At 40.4% G+C, this 25,730-nt stretch overlaps 1 protein-coding gene across 1 annotated transcript in view; it reads right to left on the reverse strand.

Moving 5' to 3' along the window:
• Neto (Neuropilin and tolloid-like) overlaps positions 1–25,730 on the reverse strand; it is a 102,830-nt gene that overhangs the window by 40,825 nt on the left and 36,275 nt on the right. Inside the window, exon 3 of the mRNA XM_076533179.1 lies at positions 427–857. Within this exon, the coding sequence (XP_076389294.1) occupies positions 427–857 (431 nt within the window). The remainder of the gene's footprint in view (positions 1–426; positions 858–25,730) is intronic.

A 25,730-nucleotide genomic window follows, 5' to 3' on the forward strand; every position in this document is an offset into this window, starting at 1 on the left:
TTAATGAAATAAGAATCGTGGTCCTTAAATACTGGGATCCTTTTACGATTCTGACTTTCTCAATACCCCGTTTCGAAATCCCTTTGCAAATCGACCAATTCCCAAATCCCCAATTCTATCGTTCCCCAATCTCTAAAATATATCCCCAAGTCTGGAATTCATATGTTCCAAACTTCAAGTGTCTAACCTACTCCTCGAATCCCTGAATCTACAAATCTTCAAAGGTTCACTTCCTCATATCCTTGAATCTCCCAAATCCTTGTATACTGGAGTCCCTAGATTTCCAAACCCCCTAAGTGCCAAATCACCAAATCCTCACATCCTAACCTAACCGAATCTTCAAAAGTCCAAGCCCCAAATTATCAAAACCCTAAAATTGCAAATTCCCAAATTCCTCACATCCCAAAATTGAAATACATGACTTACGTTATCGAAACTCGTAGAGGAAGCATTCTTGAAGGACCCTTCCGTGGATTGCGTAAACGTCCGACCAGCGGATGGATTTACGTTGTGCCTAGGGTTCCTGGAGGATACGGTCGCGTTTCGATTAAAGAATTTCACTTTCCCCGAGCCTTCCGTTGTGGACATCGCACGCATTTCGATCTCCTCCTCGTCCTCGTCGTCGTTCGGACTCTCGCTGACCGGTCTCAGCAATTCCAGGGTAACTCGTTCCCTCGAGGTCCAGCTGTCCGTGTGCCAGCCAGTCGTCTGACGAAACTTTCTGACGGATTTGCTTTCTGCCGTGGCTCGTTCCGTGCTCGAGGACCACCAGGGAGTGGACCGGTTGTTCCTTTTCGCGTCGTACACGTTCCACAGTGACTCCGTCTCGCGTGTGGCTTCCGCGGCCGTTCCAGTGACTGAAACACACATATGGTATCGTGTTACGACACTGGCAAACACGCAAGTGACATCACAAACTGCGATGCGTTGTTATTTCGTTTGAAGGGATTCCGATTGAGCGAAGTCGAGACAAAATTAGAACGTCTACTGTTTTACCATAATTCGCTTTTAGTAGCTTAGTTTGTTCGGATTATTCGTGATTTTTTAGTAACGTGGCTACAGCGAAGGTAATTACGAACGGACTTAAGCTTCTGGCTTAAAGCATCGAGCAAGTTGGTTACACTCCAAATGCGAATAACATTACGGTTTTATTATGCATTATGCTCTATTATTTAGTTATCATTGCGGTCTCAGCCGCGCTGCGAACTACCATGTAAATTTTATGAGCTCACGAATTCTTTTTCTTCCAATTTGCATTTTACCACAATATTTTCTACATGAACGCGTTGACTGATCGAATGATGGATATGAAATATGAAGTATCGTGCGGTTTACACCGGGAAACAATATTGTGATCTCATTAATATTTGATCACGCTGTACATTCAATAACGACGGTTTTAATTATTAATGTATAAAAGTGTGCTGTATCGTATTCTCTTTCGGCTGCGACGATCGGTACACGAATAACGGCTGGCTCATTATTTATTTGTCAGTTTATTTTCAAAGCCGAATATCTTCTCCGTCAAAAACTGTTTCCTGACGATTTTAATAATGCAATTATTTTCTCCTGCCTCGCACTACCGGAGCTTCGTAAATCGCAGGGTAACGAACTGTGATGAAATATTTGCACACTGCGCGTATTTCTTGCTGATTTCGAATTTACATCCGTCTGCGTATAAAAACAGTGCGAGTCAAAAGTTCGGTATAAAACAGAATTGAAACAACACGTGCGTTTGAACAGGACCTCCGATACGTCTAAATGAATATTTCGTTTCGGCAGAACACGTATTCTGCAAGATTCTGGATGACAAATTCGGGTCAAATTGAATCGTCAGGTAATAATTTAGCGTATTACATTTTAGACTAATAGAATAATAAAATAGTAAGCTAAATTGGATAACAAAGTAATAAAATAATGGATACTAAGAGTATAAGATTTTCCGAAGAAGTTTCAAATTCAGCATGGTTCATCGATTTCGATTTACTTTTTATCGCCGTTGCAATCCGTTTCGTTCGACAGCGTTTTTTCCTCTCGCGGCCATTTTCAGTTTAATGTCAGCCGCTGTACACACGGAATCGAATCCCGCCCGATTTGTAACCAAATTTTCTATGAATCTACGTGCCCGGTTTCCTCGAAAAGGCTATTAGCTCCCTAGAAGCGAAAGCCGCTCGAAATCGTCATCAATCTACAAAATCCCGAGACTGTATTCCTCGCGCCAGACTAATTATACGGGCATAAAAGGGTGTACCGTGCATGTAATGCTATAAATGCTTCCCTTTAGTGTTCACGTTTTAAAGCGGAGCATCGCGTCGGAGTTTCAGAGGGAAAACCGAATGTTTCAAGTTTGACAAAACAGTCGTGTTTCATAGACAAAGCGAAGGAAAATGCAGGCTATAAATGTTTGCAAATGTTCACAGTAACTTGAACGAATCGTGCTAATTGTATCCGAATAAATCCTACTAAGATCTTCAGAAACATTTGATATTAGTATTGTAATAAACAATGCGCATTTCTGTAACAGCAATTTGCATGAAGAGGTACGTTAGCACCCTCGAAGCTCATTCAATTTGTTAAGGTAAATTCCTACATCTTCTTTCGCCGACGGGCTAATAATTTGCATCCTCGGTGGAACTCACAATGAATTGAGTCACCGTTTCGCAACCTAGCTACCTGTCCCTCGGTGCTCGCAAAATTAGCAAACATTAACGTCAGGAACGAACGTTTCCGAATGCAGCTTCTTTGACGATTGTTCCCCTTCAAGAAGTTGCTACTTCGTTGACAGTTTCGACAAATACTGCATCCTCGGAATTTTAACTGGCTTCGAATTTATTTCGTTTAGGTGGAATTCTTGCTTCATCGAACTTATGAAAAACACAGTTTGCTCGGAAAATTTCTTTCCGCCATTTTTAGGAATTCCGCTGAAAACTACAAAGTTTCTTTCTATAAGAAAATCGACGAACTTTTGATTAACATCGAACTCGTTTAGCTCGATTAAATTCGATACTGTGGTAAATGTGATGAAATGCAGCTCTTGAGGTCGGTAGAGTTAGGAAAGTAATCTAAGGGTATTCATGAAGATGAGGTATGTTTGAAGAAATAGCTGATTAAAATTACAAATGATAGTTTCTTAGGATAGTACCTTAGGATCCTTACATCTCTAGATTCCTCAGAGATGTTAGCTTCCTCAGAGCTGTTTATCAGGTCTATCTCTAAAGTAGTCATATCTTCAGATTATCATTCCTCCAGAGAACGATAGTCCCAAGTTTCTATTCAACCAAATTCTACATCTAATTTTCTATATCCATAGATTCTACTTATCCAGATCTCCAGCTACCCACATCTCTACATCCATCCCCTAAAATTTGTATACCTCCACATCCCTATTTATCCAAATCTCCATCAGAAATTCTCATTTACCCAAATCTATATTTGGAAATATCTGCAACTACCATTGTCGCAGCCAGAGTTAATACCGTAGCAATTCCAGAAGCAAGAGAGATTCGTCGAATGATTTCTCTGTGTGACCGGGTGAGCGGTAATGTCATTAACCTAGTAGCGCTTTGACCAGTCTATCTTGAAATTTCGAAACGCAACACCGGCACAGGATTTCCCGCGGAACCTCGAGGAGTTCCTGAGGCGTAAGCGTTACCACGGTTCACTTTCCCAGAGCAAAAGCTGCAAAAGAGATGCATATCGTCGCTGGTCAAATAAATCTGATCTTTTGCACAGGACACTTCATTCTCTCTTTTCCTCCGTCGCCACTGTTACTCGTCCTGTATGTATCTCGATTCAAAGACGCATTCTGCTTCCATTGCCGCCTCTACAAGAAGAACGACCCGGTCGTTATTCTTCTTTTTCCACACTGCAAGATTTTACCGCGTTGTTTACGACTTTGTTCCTTTCCCCGTCGGGATTTTCTTTCCTGGTACTTTTCCGCCTCGTATCTACGTACACCTCGCCTCGTAATTGTTTCGTTCTCGATGGATTTTCTATTGTACCTCTTTCCGACCGCTTTTGCCGTCTTTATGTGCGATACTGATGAATGTGGTTCGATTCTGAATGCACGAACGTACGTACGAATTATTCTTGCATAGTGATCGATCAGAATGTATTTAAATATCGTTGACGCATTGACTGGTTCGTAAATGAAGTCCATAATTGTCAGAATTAAATATATTTATACTATGTAACATGCGAGACGAATGAGGTACTGACTCTTTCCAAAAAGCCCCTCAGTTATGGACATACCAGAGTCCCGCTAATAAAATTACAAATATAATTGCCAGCAGAAGGGCTAACCTACGTAACGAAAGATTACAAATGCGACATCGTTACAACTGATCCCGTTAAAAAGGAGGAAAGTAGTATAACGCGATAAGCGCGCCATTGTCGATCAAACGCTCGAAATTCGAAACAACGCAAGGACAAAGGCGCTCCAATAATGTCGCTAATTTCGAAAAGTGGATGCGTCAAAGCGTCAGCACGCATACGGGAAATTCATTCTCGCGGCAATCCTGTCGGGATTCGAGCGAGGATGTTTGAAAGATTAACGGGAAAGTTTTCTGCAGTAACCGGATGCCACCTCGAAATTCGCAAATCTCCAGAGACAGGACTTATTTGAAGCGACGCGTATCGAACAATTCGTATCGAGCGATATTACGTTGCTAATTGCGTCGAAACACTTCGTTAATTAATAGACCATGGCTGCTTGTCGGGGAACAAAATGGCGGCGAATTAAACGATGCAAGAGGGCAAAAGAAAACGGGACACAACTTTGCCAGACTGTTTCGTGAACTGGTGTCCCATGGGAAATTATAAATAGAACGTAATATCTCGGCCCACCCTGAAGACTGACATTCTGCTAGTTGTATAAATAGTTAAACTCGTCCCGCAATTTGTTTCGGAACATCTATCCTGTTATCGATGTTGCATCAGGGTATAGTTTAACTTATATGCCCGAGAGCTGGTCTAATCCGAGCGCAGTTTTGTTGCTTTTCGAGAAAGATAGAAATACAAGAGCGCAAAATTGGATTTTGGTTAGTCGCAGATACGGAGTTATATGACTCGTTCGTTATTGCAAAACCAGTCGCATAGTTTCTGTTCTTTTGTTTTACTTGTAATCGATATTTTGTACCGAAATGTAATAAAAGGCTCAAATACTAGAACTCGTTATTTCGCTAAACTTGTTACAGTTTTAGAAAAGGAACAATCGGAATATCTATATTTTTACGAATTTCTGATTTTCGAGTCGATAAGTGTTTAACAAGCATTTACGTTTAAAATGTACAATTCTTGGTACACGGTTCGTGAGTCGACCTGTACACAATTAACAACGAGCGTTATGGTATTCGCGGTAATGCGGTCATTAGCATTTTGGGACAATTGAAGCTAATTAAATTTTCGGAATAAAACGGGGGATGCATCGACCGCACCGAAAATATTGCTCGTATATGTAATTAACGGTTTCGCTGATATCTGTTTAATGATCGCCCTTCTGAAATTGCGAATCTTTAAATTGCATCGTGGGAAGCCGAAACAAGATATTATAATTGCGCCGATATCGAAGAAGCCCGGTTTGTTAAAACATTTATTAGCTCTTTCTGCTTTTCCAGGAACACCGCTGGCAAGTGTTTATCGATTGGGTTGTCCTCGAATGTTTCAGGCGGAACGTTATCGAAGGAAAGTTTGTCCTTTGAACTTCTAATCCTTCCATTTTCGCGAAATGTATTCGTTCGGTGGAAGTTTCCGGTAGCTTCTTGTAGCGATGCAAACGTCACGAAGAGCGTTAGATGATAAATCGAAAAAGTTTCGCACTGAAAATCCCTCGGAATATCGAGGCTCTTAGCCAGTTCTACGAAAGATCTCCATATGCGATTCTCACAAGGAATAAGAAATACGTCTACGTTTTCGTGATAGCCAACTGACTGATATCATTCTCGATTTTTAAATTTTCATGCTGCGGTATTCCTCTCGCGAACGGGTTAATCGAAAACAAGCAACGGATAGAATCGTTCTACGTACTTTCAACCCGGTTCGCTTAAAGCTCCGCTCGAGAATGCAAAATTAAAATTCGTCCCGCGAATTTCGTTTGACGTTTAGATAAACTTCTATCCGAAAGCAGATTCAGGCTCAAATGGAACTCGGACATAGAGCGATGATTAATTTTAATATTTCAATCGGGAGATCCGAGCAATTTCGAAACACAAATACTTGTTAGCGCTGTTTGGAACGGCAGCTTGCGAAACGCCGAAGGATATTTCTGGAATCATAAAATATTTTGGATGGAGAGGGTGGATCAAATATACCGATGGCGGAAATCAAAAGCGATGCTTCACTATCCGAACAAATATCCGAGGCACGAACGGACGATCGCCTCGTCGGTATACGGCGAACGCAGACGTCCGTTTTATTATTCCAAATATCCGTGCGTCGTTCGCGAGCAGGGAAATTCTCGTGTCAGTCGAACTCTTCCTCTCGCTATGCTCGATCCTGCTGCTCGATATCGGCCGGTCTGCAACTAACATGCATGCATGCGCGACATGCGCCAGCGACCCGCGTAGAATTCCATTTTCTTCGTTTCAGGTACACAGCCTCGAAATTCTCTGCGTGAAGAGAAGAGGTGATCGAATCATAGATGGCGCGTTCCGACTCTCTCCCGTCATTTGCATCGAATTCTACCCACAAAGTATTCCATGGCGAATTGTAATTGTTGGAGTTATGGAAAATAAAATAAACGCGTGTAAATATAGTTACTGTGATAGTAACTATATTTTAGTTACTGTGATAGTAACTATATTTATGTAAACGAATGGTGGAGCTACTGAAACTCGGCGTACACAAGATGGCGGCATAGAAACTGCCACAATGACGCTACTTGCATTGATACTTACACGCTCCAAATCCTAATAACTACATAACCTTACAATAATTGTAAAGTATATGTGGTTTCTAGAGAAGTGTAAACATTGTTTTTACTTTAACAGTATACTCTAACAATAATTCATAGAATTGATCAGTGAAGTCCAGAGTTTAAGAAGTCGTTTGATATCAGCGATTCGGTGCCTGTCGAAAATTAATTAAAGCGACAGAACTTCGAATCGTAACAGCTGGAGAATCCACTGCCGCCAATTTGTAGAACTTGCAGACACTGCAGGTTTCAAGTTTCAAGGAGCACGTGTCTAATTTGCGATCGCGACTGACGTGGATGATTGATTGTTGCGATAGTTTATTCCTGTTGGTAAATACCGTGTATAACTGGTATAACGTGAAACCGAATCTGCCAAACTAACTTCTATCGATTAGAGTAGCAAAGCCACTGCGTCAGATTTGTCTCGGAAAGAGAGTCGAATATTCGCTATCAGAAGCCTATCGAGTACTCGTATTTGTTCAGGAAGCGTAAATATGTTCTACGAATATTAATGGATTAACTGGGAGAAGCCAGTCGTCAAATCAATATAGTTAAAAGGAAAAACGGATAAATTGGAATCTGTAGAACGTATAAAACTCTGAAATTTTGTCCATAAAGCCGATCATTGCTGAGTAGTTTTTTTTCATTCGACATGGCTTTTTCCGAAGTATAATATCAGTTTCCGAACGACGTTAAACAAAAGTCAATAGTTCCAGAGTAGTGATTGATTCTTCCCCTGGGAAACGTTCGGTAGGAAACTTCCTCGGTTCCGCTTCATAGATCTGGGGTGTTTCTTTGCGTATCCGAAGAAATTCGTAGCAGTCGACTAAAGCGGCTGCAACTTCCGTATTACCGGACGGATATTACAAATTAGTTTGCGCGACGATTTATAGTCCTTCAAAACTTTCTAATATCCTTCGGTTTCGAGCCTGATAGGTAAATATAATTCCCTAACAATTAAGCATTCTCTCGTTTCAGTGGCAAGCACATCCGTGTTTTAATCTCTGTTATAATTTTTCACGATACAGCAAGTTTCCAAATTCCTAAATTACATTTCTTGTGACGAAGAGTCCCGGAGTTTATAAAGATAAAACATTACACACGCTAAAAAAATAACATTGTTCCGTCCTTGCAGCTTACAGTTTTAGTATATTGTGAGATAATAAATTAAATGTCGCGCTGGGGAATAGTAGCTCGGGTTCCTTAATTACACCGACAATCGTAGAAATACCTAAACTAAGTTCGTTGCAACACACGTTTCCATATTCTGCGAATTTAATATGAATGTAATTTAATTTTCTTTTAGTCAAATGAAGTACTTTTTTGATTAACTTGCAAGCTGAAACTATTTTGAAAGGACCATACTAAGAGAGAGTAATACTTTTTCTATAAAATAAAGTGTTATATTTCTTTGAATCTCTTTTCAATCTGCGACTTGTATCCGAGTAAAGAATTCTATACGCGCATCTTTGTTCTCTGCCCATCGAGTTTCCCGATAGTTTTCCTCGACGCGAAGTGAAATCGCGAAAAATCAACGTAACAAAAATGGAGACGCGTTCAATAGCTGAAAAGTTTGATACTCGATCCCATGGAATATTTGATGGTTGGATGAAAGAGGTGGTACGGGCCGCTCTTAATCGACCGAAATGTTTTTCCTTTTCTCTATCGGGATAGAATTTCTACTCTTCCAAATGGTTTTTCCTTGTACGGCAAAATTTTCTACCGTTCGAGCCAATTGAATCTTTCGTGCTGTTCTCTGTCTTTTTTCCATAAACGTGACAGCTGTTCGGAGCCAGGCAGCGGAATAAATCTTTGCCGATACAACGAAAACATCGGCGAGGAATGGCCGCCAGATAGATTTATCGTCGAGCCATTCTACTTACTTGCATTTCCCGAACTCTTCGCGAAGAAGAATCTTGCGGTTGACGCTGATGAAACATTTCTCGGTGGTAGCCTGCGGGATTTTAGCGGTTTTTGCGCCATCGCTATATCGGCAAATATTTCGTCCGCTTCTTGTTAGGGAACCTCCGGGGGCTTATCGTAAGAACTTGTACTGACAAGCTAACCGCCCCAAGTATTCTCCTCTGATTTTAATGAGCTTTTGCATGCTGATAGATCGTGCTATGAATCCTCTATACATAGTTTTACAAACGATCAACAGTTTATACGGCGTTTCGTACAAGTACCTAACACGTCGGTCGACAGGAGATCACAAAATGTTCAGCCATGCAAAGTTACCGCTGTTCAACCATAAATATTTTATAAATTTCTAAGTTTCCAAACTTCGAACCTAAAGTTATCGAAAATCTGAGGACGTTCAAACTGCCTCGTGATTAGCTGGTTACGGAGGAGATTCGGTTGCTCAAGAAAAGACGGAAATATTTAACGAAGTACCGGCTGGCTGCGAGCGAATAAAGGCTGTCGGTTACGCGAAACTATATTCATTTCCATTCGACTTAATAATTTAACGCCTTTCAGGAGATTGGCTTGCCTCCTGATCCAACGAAGCAAAAGTTGCCCGGAAAATTTATGCCGCACTTACGTCCCGATGTTTTCCCAACATTGAACGTCCCTCTCTTTCTCTGTTCTGAAATTCCCTAAAATTAAGATCCCTTTCTCTGGCGGTCCATTAAAATGCAACAGTCGACGGCTGGGTGCTTTACGTTCGTCGCCGGGTCAGCTTAGGTTTTGTTTTATAAAACATTCACCGGCTACACCAGATATTTCGATGTACCTTCGGGATAACCGTATCGCGGAGAACAAGTTGCAGAGAAACTTCCCGTACTCATCGCAACAGCAATTTTCTCACTGCTTCTCATATAACTATTCATCTAAACGCGCATACACCTTTCAACCTCGCTCGAAAGCCCATTGCAGCCTGCAGTTTATAGCAAATATTCTGCGCGAGGTTTATCGCGGAGTTTAACGTTTCGCGAGAAAAATTCTGGGTTGTTGAAACTTCAATTCGGATGCTACCATTTTGTAATCCTTATTCGCACTGATATTTCTTAGAGAGGTGGTAGATTTAAAAGATATACAAGTTATAAATACTTAACCTTGTATACAATTTTAACCTCGTATTCTAATTTGGCTGAATAGAATACGTATAGATAGAATGGTAGTGCGTTACATGGATGACTATAGGTTTACGTAACAATGTCGATAAACGGAAAGCAGCCTTAATGCTTGATCTAACAGTAGATCACGGATGAAACGTAACTTCCCGTTGGATCTTTATGTGCCAAGATAGAAGCAAACTTCAAAGTTCCGTAGTTTTATCGCAGAATTCGTAAGGATTCGAAGAAGTTGAAGGCGGAAATCGACAGCCTGTTTCCAAGACGAGTCGATCGTGGGAGGACATTTCCGCGAGGGCACGATGCCAGCGGCTAGAGAGGATCGTAACGTTGGATATCGTTTCCGGTCGAATTTCGGCAAAACTCCACCTACCGTCTTTCGCGGTGCGCACCATCTATCTTTTTCGCTGACTTCGCCCGAACCACGCCACCGAAACCGACGATTTATAATGGAAATTCCGTGAATTTCTCGAAACCGGCCGCGCAATCCCGTGAAACCATTAGCGGCGAGACATTAATTGCAAAGGTCAACGAGTGGCTGGGCTTTCGCGACAGTGGCTTGTAATGAGCATGCTGCACCTTTGTTGCCCGCCAATTAAACTGACAATGCATCGACCTTTTGCATACCGAAGCGTTACTTGCTTAAACGCTTTAATTCACATTTTACCACCTACGATCTATTGCTGATCTCGAGATTACCCAACTGTTTCACTGCTTTATTCTGCTTCATCATTACTAATGTTCATTATTCATCATGTTCATAGAGTATGTTCATCATTATCTTTTTACTCGTGTTGGTACATATGTAGAGAGACCTTTTGTGCAACAAAATGGTGGCTCGTTCTCCAAATCCAAATCTTTCCAAGTAACCTAACCAAAATGTAACGAAAAGGCGACGGTGGTTTTGATAAGTACTCGTATATTCTGTACAGGATAAGAAGTACTTGGCAACACTTGTAGCGCACAATATCTCGTAGGAAAATTTAATGGACTCCACGCTTGTTTGGTACTTAGTAAACGTGCTTACGTATCTGAGAAGCGTCTCGTATCGTCGAGCACACTCAAAGTTGCACCGGTAACGGAATAGTCTCGCGACGTTATCTAGTTATATTCTATGCACAAACGATTTCAGTCGATGTACGGACAAATTATTCAACCGAGGACTTCATATTCAAACGAATTTCCAAACAAAATTTCGACGCAACGTCGCCATCAAGTGATCCCGCATCGTCACCGTCAACTTTCTCGGAATTACGGACGATTAAATTTTCCAACTACAAAGTTTCGCGCTGCTAGGAACGCATTTATTCGCGCGTGGAAAATTTATCTCGCTTGAAAGAGTACTCGGACCGTGTCTGGAATTGATTGAATTTACAATACCGGAATAGCAGGATATTGCCGGTTTTGAGGTTCCCGTTTACGCGTTTTAGTTTGTATTTTCTCTTTGGGACATCGTCCAGGATTTGAAACTCTATTCCCGCAGGCACCGATGTATTTTAAATCCTTTTTTGACTATAGTAAATTTTGCCATTGACTTCTCGAACGTTTACGTGAAATTTTAGAACGACTGTTAAAATTGGAAATTTCCTTGCGAATTTTTCGTCGTAATTTTAAACGAAGATCAAAAAAATTGTGGATTAAACTTCTGTTAAATATTAAGATTTTGTTGCAAGTAATTTTCCCTTGTCGTGATTCCACGAATTTCTAGTTACAAATCGCAACACGCTCAACATGGTTGACAATGCTCGGCATGCGGGAGTTCTAAATATACAAGACCATATTTTCCGTCCTCGTCTCTTCGGTGTAGCCATCTTCCTGAGTTCGAACGCCTCGGCGATGTTTCCTCTTTCCTTCGGCGCGCCATTGCGTTAATTTTGGATCCTGCTGGTCGCGCCGGGGATCGGACAGCTTCAAACTTATTACCTCCACCGCTCGCTCCCTTTTTTTCCTCGTTCTTTCCTTTACATAAAGCTTGGGAAACGCGGTCTCGTTCCAGGCACTCGTGGAATTTGCTCGCGTGAACGCAAAGCTCCCTCAAATCCCGACGAAATTTCGAGCTGAAGTTTCACGCGACCAACTTGTCCGCCGGAAACGTAGTTACCGGCGCGAAAATGAAACTCACCAGCAAATTCTCTGGCCTTTTTTGTCTCAATATGGTCCGGTATTTCCGTTTTATCGCGGCAATAATTACAGCTAATTTATGCGCTGTCCGTTTTACTTTCATAAAGCGTGTTTACTCTGCCCTGCTTCGTAGAATAATAACTTTAACGATATGATACGTATTTATCTAACTATTTACACCGTTGCTCAAAAGTTTCGAGTACTCTTTACCGTTTCGATAATGCAAATTATACGTCTAGTGTCATTAATATTTCGTGTCTGCATATTTATTGCTGCACTCTATAAATTTCGTTGCGAAAATCTGGGACTTTCGTACAAATAAGAGGATCTTTTCATGATCACCTCCTAAAATATCGCCACGCATCTCGACGTTCCATCTTTCGAAGCTGCTATTACAGCGGTGCCATTGTTGTACCACAAAGCCGCCATTATGCGCATCTTACGGGCGTTCGAAAGCATTCGCAAGGACACGTAACAACAATTCTGTGATTCCGTAGAATCCCGTCTTCTACGTTAACGAGCAAATATGGTGATAGCATACAAATGAAGACACGAAAGCAATGTAACGTTTCATTAATTTCTTGCACGGTCAAAGTGTATGTTATGCTGAAAAGCGTCCATTGACGGATCTGTACACAACGCATGAAAGCCGCCATATAAAATGATAATGTAAATACACGATATGAATTATGTATATTTTATACATAATAACGTAGATTTATGCACAACACGTACAATAAACCACGAATTTAATATTAATATTTGAGAGTCCGTATAATTTCAATGTTTATAACGGTGATTAAAGTTTATTTGAATGAATGCGTAAAAATTGATGATAACTCGAACTCGTTAGTAGCGAAGTCCGAGCGAGTGAGAGATTAAAATCATTACGGGACGCGTTTAATGTGACTTGGCCCGTGACAGATTGATTCCAACACACGTGATTAATTATTACTGCTTTGGCATACCTGGTGCTAGATGTAGAGCATACGTTTAATTGAAAGCGAATAACGAAACTTTATTGATCGCGTGCGGTACTATGTGTTCGGATATTTGGTGATTAAACCGCAGATGCTTATATATTTATGCCATTTATGAATCTCACGAGGTAATATTTGATTTTTGACTCGCATTGTTGTTCGATTAAATTAAAATTGCGGTGTCGTGATTTACCTGCACCGTAATGGACACGCTAATTAAGAGTAAAGAGAAATGTAGTAAGGGGAGTAGAATAAAGAAGGAATTCTTAGAGCGGCAGAAACCGTGAGATTTCAAGTTCCTTGAATTTCTAATTCTACAGAGCGTTAACGTAGGAAGACACAGGAGTTAGAAGCATGTAAGTAGAAAGATAGAGGGTATACATAAGTAAAGCATACTGCAGCACGCGAAACTCTTCGTTCCACCGAGGAAACGCTTCAGAACTTAAACACCTCCTTTTATAAGGGAAAAGTCCTCGTGCAGCTTGACGAGTGTGTTCGCAACGGCCGACTTTCTTGTCCCAGAGCACAGCTTCCGGCGCCGCCTCGTCGCTGCGAGTGTTCCCGGTTTATTCCGCTCTTTCCTCGCGCACCACCCTTTCCCTTCTGTGGTCGATGGGGGAAAAAAATTCAGAGTACCACTTTTACCCCATTAAGCGAAATTCACGATCAAAAGGTAAATGGACGAGAGTAATTTGCGGTTCGTGTCGTTACGAGTGTGTTTAGTAATCTGGAATACGCCAACGAGGGGCTCGCGTTTCTGAACAATGACAAAGAAATAAAAAGTATACAATCCTCGATGCATTTTCGCGTCTCGTTTACCGGTGTTTTGTTCCACGTTCTCGATTTTCGTGCCAGCTGTCTATCGAACGCGTCTTTTTAAAGGAATTAATTAAAATCCACAATATTCGCGTGAAAGAGTGACGTGCGGGCTTAATTAAAAACGTGGATTGAAACGGGTGTTGGGTTATTTACAGTCGAATCGCTTGATGAAAAATAAATTCAAACTCTAAGATTCGGTTGCTAATATCACTCGATATTTTTATTTTAGCTGATTTTTTATCAATCATTATCCGTGTAACGACGCGGGAGTAAACATATACCCCCGTACATGAACCGTGGGAGCAAACATATTCGGTAGGAAAATATTTTCTGAAAATCTGTCAGCGTAACGAGCTACAAGGTATTCTTTGCAACCCGTCACAGACACGCTCTAACCGAAACAGTTACAATGGATCCGTAAACGCGAGCAGTCGCGAATTATTCATGCCTCGTGCAACATACATGGGAAAAGAGCGTTTGCGTATTTATTATCGTACGGTAGATATACGCAGAAGGTACGTGTATCGGAAATTCGAAGCGCGCGAAGTGGCCTCCATTGTCGAGAGATCGGTAGCAAATATGTATCTCGTTACGATTTGCTGCTTCGCGCTGAGGCGTTTATTCCGTGAATAATTTTCAGAAACGAACCGCGTGATTTTCTCCCCTTTTTTCGCCACCGACTCGGCTGAAACGCTGCGGGAAATCGCGCACGAATTCGTTGCTTTACGAGTCTCGTTAAACGACGTAAACAGGAGGAGACGGAGTGAGGTTTTCGTTTCACGGTCCCATTGCTTCTCCTTTTTACGACTTCAAAATTTGATGCGTTAAAATTTCCTGATATACGACTGTCTTGCGGAGCATTACTCGAACCTGTTACGGACAGGACACGAGCGTTTGTAGATCACGGTAATAACTCTTTCTCGCAATTCTTGAAACGACATCGTTTCGAGCTTAATCCCTCTAGTTATTCGTCTGAAAAAGAATTAATTATGCAGCCTCCAGCCATAATTTCAACTCTTATAACAGTCAGCGTAATAACGAAAGAGTTATAAACCAAAACCGTATTTCAAACGTTTTAATAATGTAATCCCCGGAGAAAGATAAATGGCATCGTAAAGCACGAGGCAGATAGTAAATTGTACTTTGTATCGGTGTACGGATCAGAATCACAAGGAGCGTACTCTTGACCCGAAAGAAACTTTCATATCCTTTAACGCAACCGCATCGTTACATATCCTTCAAACTATTCGTTGAACACGAGAGCGTAATGTTCATCATTCTCTCGTAAAGTTCTACTGCCAGGCAGATTTACGCGGGAGAGAAAGTCAAGTTTAGCGAACGGTTACGATAAAACAAGCGAAACGATCTGTGGAACGGGCTAGCGATTCCATTCCCATTTGCTCGGAAATGAATTTCGCGACGGCCATTTCGATAAATAAACATCGTCGATCGATACGGGACGCGCGCTCGCTGCTACCGATTTTATTTCCAAGTAAATTTCGAGTCTACGCTCTGCCCGACGTAACGTCATATTATTTTATTTGTCGCTTATTGGAAAAAAACGCGACACCGTTGTCCTAGATAACGCGAAAGGACCGGGGTTTTCGATACGCAACGACCCGGTGTTTTGATCGTTGCCTGACACGGAGCACCACTCCAAACGAAAACGAACAGGAGTGTCGTTGAATTTTTTTTTATTTTTTTCTCAACGAGTTCGAGAACGCTACAATTTTCGAGGGGGGCAGCCGCAACTGACGGGTTCGCTATAATGCGCCGAACAATTACGTCAATCGCAGGTGTCACTGTTCGCTTATCAGAATTATGGTAATGTCGCGTGGCTATTATGGTCGTGTTTTGGGAAACGGGTTGGATTATTTATAGCGAAACGAGTTTTGCGAGCGTGCCAAACGTACTAATGCACGACTAATGCGCCGAGCGCAAATACGATCATTAGGCGAGTTCACAGGGCTGCTTCCAGGAATGCGAATTTTCATGAAGAAAGGTACCGATGGGGGCTCTTCGATGCGTTAACCTTTGATGTATTAGCACCGATATTACGAAATGAGACTTAATACTGCTGCGAATTAATTCCTTGCTAGTTAACTCTTAATGCATCATTTTTGTAAAATGAAAAAATGAGACTGCTTTTAATACATATTTTATTAGTAAGTAGATACGATTCTAAAAAATGCGTATATGCCATATGTAGTAAAAATATGTTGCACTTTGAACTTCGTATGTCACTCAAACTTCATATATCACTTCATACTTCATATATAACTATGTTGCAATACTTCATCATGTATTTGAGGGATAACATGCACAGTACTCAAATTTTTGCACACTCAGGAAATTTGAAAGCAGCTGAAAGGTGTTTTCCAGGAATGAAAGATTTTTCTACGTATTTATTAAATCAACATTTACCATTCATTTCTTCTGATAAGTGAATTGTGTGCATTGTTGTTTGCCTCAATATAAAATGAAAAAGTCTGGTGCAACGGATAAACAAGAACGATCAAATCGCAGACAATAGTCGACTCAGCGATTGCATCGGCACGTTCACAACGTTTGCAATGACTTCAATCATTGATTGCGTAAATACGTTTGAGCTAATTAAAAGGCCAATAAACACGAATAAATATTTGCTATTGAATTAAGTAGTTACGGCTTCGATCCAACAATGCTGACCACTGGTCACGAAATACAGGTATACAAACACGATAAGATACTGCATACGTATATGATATTCTTTTGATCGAGTTATACGTTGTTATCGGTGTATCGCGTTTCGAGCTAAATTATGCAGAATTAACCCTTTGTACTCCTGTGTCGAGAGAGGCTCGATACTTCGGTCTTGTAATTCAGATAAATTATATTTTTATTTACTGCTTGTAATAAATGAATTTCACGTACTGCACTGTTGTACATTTGATTGAAAACCTTCTCATGATTTAATTTGTAAATGAAAGTGTTGGTAAAGGAAAATGAGGAGTGCAAAGGGAGTCGGCAAATAAATGTATTTAAAACTGAGTCATCGACTATCTGGACCAAAGATGCGAGAAGAGATTCTAAATTCCTATTTTCCCGAAATAACCTCCCAAAGTTTCAAAGTCCTAAAATCCGAAAGTTTAAAACATCTCGAAGTTCCGAAGTACCGAAATTCCGAAGGAAATTCGATGAAATTATAAAAAAACGATAAAGTCGTAAAGTTTACGACAATCGTGGGATATCGATGAACAACGAGGAGAGAAAATTCCTGGAGACCCGTTAGTTTCTGTAAGAGAAAAAAGTCCGCGTGCGAAGAGTGTTCCAGTGGTTAGGAGTTACTCGAACGTTGCGAAAACGACGTTCCCATAGGAGAATAACGTCGACGATAGGGGATAGATAAAAATGGAAAACGAACGTCCCTCCTTAGCGAGCGATAAAGAACGAGGAACTGTTGGGGTGAATCGAGGAGCCGTCGAATAATGGAATCGGGTATTATCAGAATATATACGCGCGTCCGAATAAAAAGTTCCGTCCTGTGAAACGACGAAAAAGAAACAAGAATGGTCGGTAAGCCGGATAATCCGGCCGGAGATGGACGAGCGAGTTTGCTCGTGCCTTCGGCATAGACAGCTTGACGAAAATGGCTTTGTAATACTATGCGGTATTATTTCCTCTATAACACGCTCGTCATTGGCCATGGCCGTACGAATTGTTAAAGTGTGCAACCTGTAGCTGGACACAATCGTTATTTAACTTGGACTACAATATCGACTCGAATGCACTTCGTGGTTATCCAACTCTTCAAGGATCGCTGAGTGGGGCACCTGAGAATTTGGGGGATTTGAGTATTTGAAGGCTTGAGAATTTGGGGGTGTGGAAACTTGAAGACTTGAGAATTTGGGGGTTTGGGTATTCGAACACTTGGGAATTTGGGGGATTTGAGTATTTGAAGGCTTGAGAATTTGGGGGTTTGGGTATTCGAACACTTGAGAATTTGGGGGATTGGAGTATTTGAAGGCTTGAGAATTTGGGGGGTGTGGAAACTTGAAGACTTGAGAATTTGGGGGTTTGGGTATTCGAACACTTGGGAATTTAGGGGATTGGAGTATTTGAAGGCTTGAGAATTTGGGGGATGTATAAACTTGAACACTTGAGAATTTGGAAGGTTTGGGTACTCGAACACTTCAGAATTTGGGGTGTTTGGAAACTTGAACACTTGAGAACTTAAAGACTTGAGAATTTAGGGGTTTGGGTACTTAACCCTTTGCACTCCTATGTCGAGTATGGCACGACGTCACACTTCTCTTGGATCTCATAAATAATTCAGATAAATAGATTGGTTGAATATGTATATTATCATTTATTTGCTACTTGTAATACAAGAAAAATGCATTTCTCACATACTACGTCCTATGGCAATACATTTTATTGAGAATCCTTTTCTCAATCTATTTTGTAAATTAAAGAGTAGGTAGGTGAAGAAAATTGAAGAGTGCAAAGGGTTAATGGTTCAAGTAATGGAATTTGTAGCTTCAGGAATTTAGAAATTTAGAAATCTGGGGGTTGAGAACTTATGAGATCTCACAGAAATTGATCAACATAAAACTTAATAAAGCTTAACCCTTTGCACTCGAAGGTAATTTGACTGTTTACAAACAGCAACTTTAAAACTTAGTTAAAAAGTTAAATGAATTTTCTTGAGCTTATTATTTCTTTACTAATAATTTCCACTATTGTTTCACTATGTTTATACATCACACGTGTCATCAGTTAAAAAATGCTTATTTAAAATTATTGTATTAAATATAATGGTGACTGCCACCTCTCGAGCGCAAAGGGATAGCTTCAGTTGTCTTCACGTTGCAGGAATAATTAACCAGTGACTGTCCATGAAATCATAGGTTATAGCCTTAAGTTTCGACCATTTGTAATTAACATAAAGTAACTCTATTCTGATCACACCCTGACAGTCTTCGAGAAGCTTGTTTCGCGTCTGCGTAACGATGGAAATTCATGTTTAGGTAAAGGTACTATCTATCGCACCATTAGCTCTAAATGCGACACGCTTTCGAGTAAAGAGGATATTAGTGTCTAGCACTCGAAATACGGGATCCAGGAACACGAGACTTTAACGCAGATGATAAATCATTTATTCGAGCCTAGCTAGAAGCCCCAGAAAATGCAGTAACATCAATTTTAAGCGAACCCCATTTAAACGTTGATTTGTTGGTTCCTGAACAATGCCTAGGTGGTTCACGCAGTGCTCGTATTTCGTTATTGAGGTGCAAATGTTCGTATGAATAATGTTTTAACTTTATATTGATATGACATAGGCAATTTTACGTAAAACGAGATTGCAGTTTGATTGCCTATTTTCACGAAAATTTAGTTATGTTCGTATCGACTATTCTGAAGCTGGTTCTTTTAGAGAATACACGAAAGCACGTATTCATAAACATTCGTGAATTATTGCGTAATGCGGTATAATAAAAAATTTCATAATGGAAATTTCGAAGCGGGCTCTACTTGCTGAAAAGTTACGCGGTTGTGTTCGCGTAATTAGTATAAAAAAAAAAGAAAAATGATATTCCGACGGGAGGGCGGTACAATCCCATCGAACCGAGCAAACGTTTAAAATAACTTCATTACGTTGGTGCTCGTCGGTGAACGTGAAAAATACTCGTCGAAAATATCGTGTCCGGAGGTCAAAAATCTAAACTCGAAACGTGGCCGGCCGCGGTGAAATTGCGCGAACGATTAAAATCGAGAATCGAATTATCATCGCTTTTGCATATTCCGTGGGGAAAAAGAGTGTCAATTTCTGAATTCCTCTCTTCATCAGATTCAATATCAAAAATTTTACGTTGCATCGCGTTTTACTTTGCACGGCGATGGCGCGTATATTTGATGAAGGGTAGTTGAATTTTAAAAATTGAATGACCCATCAGAAATTAAATACTGAAATGAACGAGAGTTCCTGCTGACCGTGCAGAATTACCAGACGCGCACTTCATATGCAGTTAATTAACTCTCGTTAATTACACAATTTTTATTTCCCATCGATTTTCAGCCACGAATCTAGTAATCCAAAAAAAGACGATTTTTCAACGTAGGCAGATGTCCAGATTACGTGAAAACTCCAGTTCCTGTAATTTGGAGATACAAGAATTTTCGAACTAAAGGATTTTAAAATATAGACATCAAAAACAGCGGATTCCATTTCGCTGTGAATAAATAATTATGGCTTTTACGACGCGCCAAAATAGCGAATTAGATTTTCCTTTTATCGTCAAAAATCAACTAACCTTATCAACGAACGAGCCATCAAAGTTCGTCGTCCTTTGAAGTTACATTTTAAACACTGTACCAGCCGGGAACATAACCTGCAACGTCGGCTTCGATATTAAACATCCATGTGGTCCGTTCTTTATTACTCCCAAAATTTTCCATGTAACTTTCTCCTGGTCTCATTAATTATTTCAAAGCCCTACGTATGTAGCTCTAAATATTTCCCATCTTTTAATTTTACATTCTGCGCGTTCTTGTTCCATTTTCTTTTCCCTCCATTTTTACTGCGCTTAGATAAATAAGCCAGAATGAGTTCAAGTTGGAAACTACCGTACCATATGATTTAAAATTCTATCCCAGCATCCGCAATTAATTCCGTATATTTAATTCGTTATTTCAGGAACTATTTTTATAACAATTCTGAAAATTTTTGTAATAACTCTGGCATTCATAACGGATGAACATGTTGGCAAGACAGACCCTCTCGAGAGACAATTTTCTAGCCCCTTTTTTTCATCAATCATGTCAGGAAGATACTCCCTTCGATTTGCCGATGAAAAGATTTCACGATATTACAGCTCCATGCAAAATATATCTGGGAAAACTGTCAGAAACTCGGCTACCTTGTTTCCTCGTGCAAACTATTTTCCCTTCTTAAAGTTACCGCAAATCTTCGTGAAAATATAAATTCGATACGTGGAATAGAAAGAAACGAAACAGAGTTATTGAAATTGAACATTGATCCATCGCCGTTCGATTCCACTTGATCCGCCGGGTGATTATGATGTACGTAACGATGACCCGAGCAGTAGATTGCGAGTGGAATAGAAAGAGGATTATCGGAACGCTATGCTCCTTGAAATACGGGACACAAAGAGGAAGGACTTGAAATTGCTGTAGGAAATTGAGAGGTCGATGGTAGCATGACTAGGAGTGGGATTCGAGTGTATTGGGAGATTCAGATCTGCCTGGATTCGAATTGTTCACGAATTCTTCGAGAAATAAAAATCACTTGCAAGTTTACGGACGGGATATTACCAGGCTGGAATTTATTGGATCGACGGAGAAATTATCGAGTTTCGCAAGACTTAATTGTTTCGATGGTTATCTACATTTCCCGCTATATATTCAAATACGGAATATTCAAATTGAGATTCGAGATCAAACTTAGGAGTTTCGTGATTCCGGTGTTTCTCACTGTTCTAAATCGCAGGGAATTCCCTTTACACGGTTCTCTTTTTCCCCTCTTCCTGCAGACATGAAATATTACGACGCCAGCAGCGACAACTCCATTTTTATGATCCAGGACTCTTGGCGCGAACTTCCGCTTCGTTCGAAAGCCCTAAAGCCATTCTAACCGCGATCGTCTCTTGCTTACACTTTACCCCCGATTGTAATTTCCACGTGTTTGCCTCTCGACGACGCTTAACGGGGCTTTCGTTAAACCTCCAAATTCCTCGTCCCCGTTATCAACTTTCACGATCGAGCATTTCGATGCATTAAACCGAAGCCATTTATTTCTTCTGCTATAGATTATCTTTCATTTCATGCAAAATTCCGTGTAGTTTATTATATGCGTATCGGAATCAATATGGGTTTACGGCAGGGATGTGAGATTCGTTATTCAACGCTGAAGTATTGAAAAGATTTCGATCAAATGCTCCAAATAAAAGTTTAATTAAAACTACAACACGCTTTGTAATCGGTCGTTATTGTTATTCGAATTCTATTGGGAATTTTCAATGGAAAATTGCATTAACGTACGAATGCAATAATTGTTTTAAAAATTATTCGGTTTACGTGGCTTCGTGCATTTCGATGGTGTCGAAATTTCCAAATGTCCTCAGAAATTCTGAAATTCTCTACCAAAATTCCAAACGTCGAGCAATCGATTGAACGGATATCAGATTTTTGTCCGAATCTGGGCGGAAAAGATTTGCCGAATTGTTTTTCTCTTTATAGCGCAAAGAAACGGGCCGGATCGTTAGGACCTCGTCATTTGTCAACTATATCTGGTCGATTAATCCTCGCCGGTCGAAAAAGAGACGGCGCTAAATCGTTGAAAATTGCGACGAATTATTTTCTCGGCCTCGTTTACCCGGCAGTGTCTTTCTTCCCCTCGCCAGTTTGTTCCCTTATCAGCCTTGAAAGCAACGTTCATCCTGGTTATTATTCCACGGCCTTGGCGAATCTAAATCGTCGTTGGCCGGTACAATGGCAAGAAAAAGTGGTCACGGAGAAACAAAAGAGCCGAGACATTTATCGAGTCGCATTAGGTTCGAATAGTGGACGATTTTCCGCGTTAATGCCCGCTGATTTACCCCCTCGTTCGTTTCGGCGCGCGTCTGTTGCCCGTTTATTCCTGACCCTTTATGAAAGTTAGCTCAATTATTATGAATATCACGACGATGAAACGACCCCCGGGTTATTCGCGAAATTTACGAGGGTGCTTTGCTTGTCCCGACTTTCCTGTTAGCAGGCTATTTTTCGTTGGCGCAAACTCATTCGAACCGGAATAATGGAAACGCGTCGAGGCTACCATGCAAATTAATACAAGCTGGGTTGCTCGAAATTGTGTTGAATCCCCTTTTCTCTTTACTCTTCGTAGACCTTCACTTCACGGAATTTTTAAAACCAACAGATCAAAAATCAGGTATGAGTGTCGAATCAAGCTGCAAGTAGAATAGCAAAATAATAAATTGTACACGTGTATACCTGCTATCGAATCAAGCTGCAAGCTGCACAATAGCAAAATAATAAATTAGTTGTACACAGGTATATCTGCTATCGAATCAAGTTGCAAGCTGCACAATAGCAAAATAATAAACTAGTTGTACACAGGTTTACATGGTATCAAATCAAGCTGCAAGTGTAATAGCAAAATAATAAATTAGTTGTACACGTGTATACCTGGTATCAAATCAAGCTGCAAGTGCAATAGCAAAATAATAAATTATTCGTACACGGGTATACCTGGTATCAAATCAAGCTGCAAGTGCAATAGCAAAATAATAAATTATTCGTACACGTGTATACCTGGTATGAAATCAAGCTGCAAGTGCAATAGCAAAATAATAAATTATTCGTACACGTGTATACCTGGTATGAAATCAAGCTGCAAGTGCAATAGCAAAATAATAAATTATTCGTACACGTGTATACCTAGTATCAAATCAAGCTGCAAGTGCAATAGCAAAATAATAAATTAGTTGTACACGTGTATACTTGGTATCAAATGAAGCTGCAAGTGCAATAGCAAAATAATAAATTAGCTGTACACGTGTATACCTAGTATGAAATCAAGCTGCAAGTGCAATAGCAAAATATTAAATTATTCGTACACGTGTATACCTAGTATCAAATCAAGCTGCAAGTGCAATAGCAAAATAATAAATTAGTTGTACACGTGTATACTTGGTATCAAATGAAGCTGCAAGTGCAATAGCAAAATAATAAATTAGCTGTACACGTGTATACCTGCTATCGAATCAAGCTGCAAGCTGCACAATAGCAAAATAATAAATTAGTTGTACACAGGTATATCTGCTATCGAATCAAGTTGCAAGCTGCACAATAGCAAAATAATAAACTAGTTGTACACAGGTTTACATGGTATCAAATCAAGCTGCAAGTGTAATAGCAAAATAATAAATTAGCTGCACACGTGTATACCTAGTATCAAATGAAGCTGCAAGTGCAATAGCAAAATAATAAATTAGCTGTACACGTGTATACCTGGTATCAAATCAAGCTGCAAGTGCAATAGCAAAATAAACTACTCGTATGACCAATTTGACGAAATAAAAATCGGTACAACAGAACTAGTAAAATAATAAGTCCGAATCAGTATTACGTATTCTGAACGTACAGTTCCAAAGATTAAATCTGGTACATTATAACGATCCACGGAAGAAATGTGGCACGAGTGGGTGGAATCTGAACGTAACAAAGAAACAACGAGCGTCGTTCGTGAATTGCAATAACGATATAAAGCGGGCGGCAAGCTGTTGCCTGGAAAAATATCGCCGAATAAACGGCTTGATAACTGCATCGAGAGAATCGGTACGCTCGCGAACAGACTTGCAGATTTCCTACATTTAACGGTCGATTCGCGTCGAGGAAAATTTCAGCGACCGAGCTACGAATTTTCTCCGCGCATTCGAACGAGTAACTAATTCTAGCCGCAGGGGAGGGAACTGACACAAAAATGGAAAAATGTTATTAAACGCGAGAGATTGGCCGTAGTTTATAATGAACTTTTTGATGAACTCACATAACCAATTTTACGCTATTCCGTTTCATTATTCTCGGAACAGCGTTTGCTTTTTACCCAACTCTTTGCGGAGTACTGAAAGTCCAAGTTTTTTGCGTTACGTGAACAACGTTCTTCGTAATTTTGCTTTCTAATTTTATGCAAGAACTACTCCCGATAATAGGCGCTACTGATACGATATTATGTCTCGACGTAATCTACTAATTCGAAATCCGACTCCTATCGTATGATCAGGCTCGAATTACACTATTAACTGTGCTATCTTCCGTGGAACGGATATTGTGGTTGAGGATGGACCGAGAAAATATTTGACAAACTCTATAAACATTTACAACTGCAATCAGACTCTTGGCAAATATTTAACCCTTAACCGATGAAGTTTTTCATTTAATTACTTCCAACTTGCCTTTTAAAGTACCCCCAGGACTTTGATCACCGTACCTACTTCACTTTCCAACTAATCAAATTTGCCAATAAATTAAACCTGCAAACGAGACAAACGTAAATAAAATCGCGCGAATCTAATTACTCCACGATCAGTCCCCACGGGAAGATCCAAACTTTCGCCTCATCGTGCATTCAGAGCTGGCTGCTGTATTTTCTCAAGACCGTAACTCATACTCCTCGTCCTTCACTTTTCAGCGCGACAGTCGGCTCCCTCGCTTATAAACGAGCGAACTTGGTACATAATGCATGTCTCATTAGAGCCAACTGTCTATGCCACGGAAGCGTACAGTGAATAAGAAGCACTCGTCTCGAATGATCCCGACTGAAAAATCCGCGAAAAACGGGTTCGTTGCGCTGTTTCGATAGGGTGCCGGATCGGTGACAGGGTGTCAACAGTATATCGGGAGTGCATCGCTGTTCGCGGTCGAAACTCGCATCGAACACGATAATCAGAAGCGGACGCAACGATAATGGGTCAGCGAGAATTGCCTGGTGATTGATGGACGGGAACGTGCATGTGTTGTTACCTGCCGTCGTGCCATTGTAACGTATCGATGCTCGAGGCTAGGCTTAATGCGTAGTCAAGGTTCGCCAGTAATTAATCATTCTATGTGGTATTTTTACTGTCTGTCGGTATATCACCGATCCTGCCACCCTTGCGACGTGTAGTCGTGTCGATGGCTTCGACAAACCACTTTAACACACTCAATTATTATGTTTTCTCATACAAATTCATTTTTAATAATTATTTCAAACTACACAGGTTAGAATACGCAATGCATGGATATTATAGAAATTTTTTGAATTAAAAGAGTGTGACTTTGACGTTG

Source organism: Megachile rotundata, chromosome 7 (assembly GCF_050947335.1).
Source record: "Megachile rotundata isolate GNS110a chromosome 7, iyMegRotu1, whole genome shotgun sequence".
Classification (NCBI taxonomy): domain Eukaryota; kingdom Metazoa; phylum Arthropoda; class Insecta; order Hymenoptera; family Megachilidae; genus Megachile; species Megachile rotundata.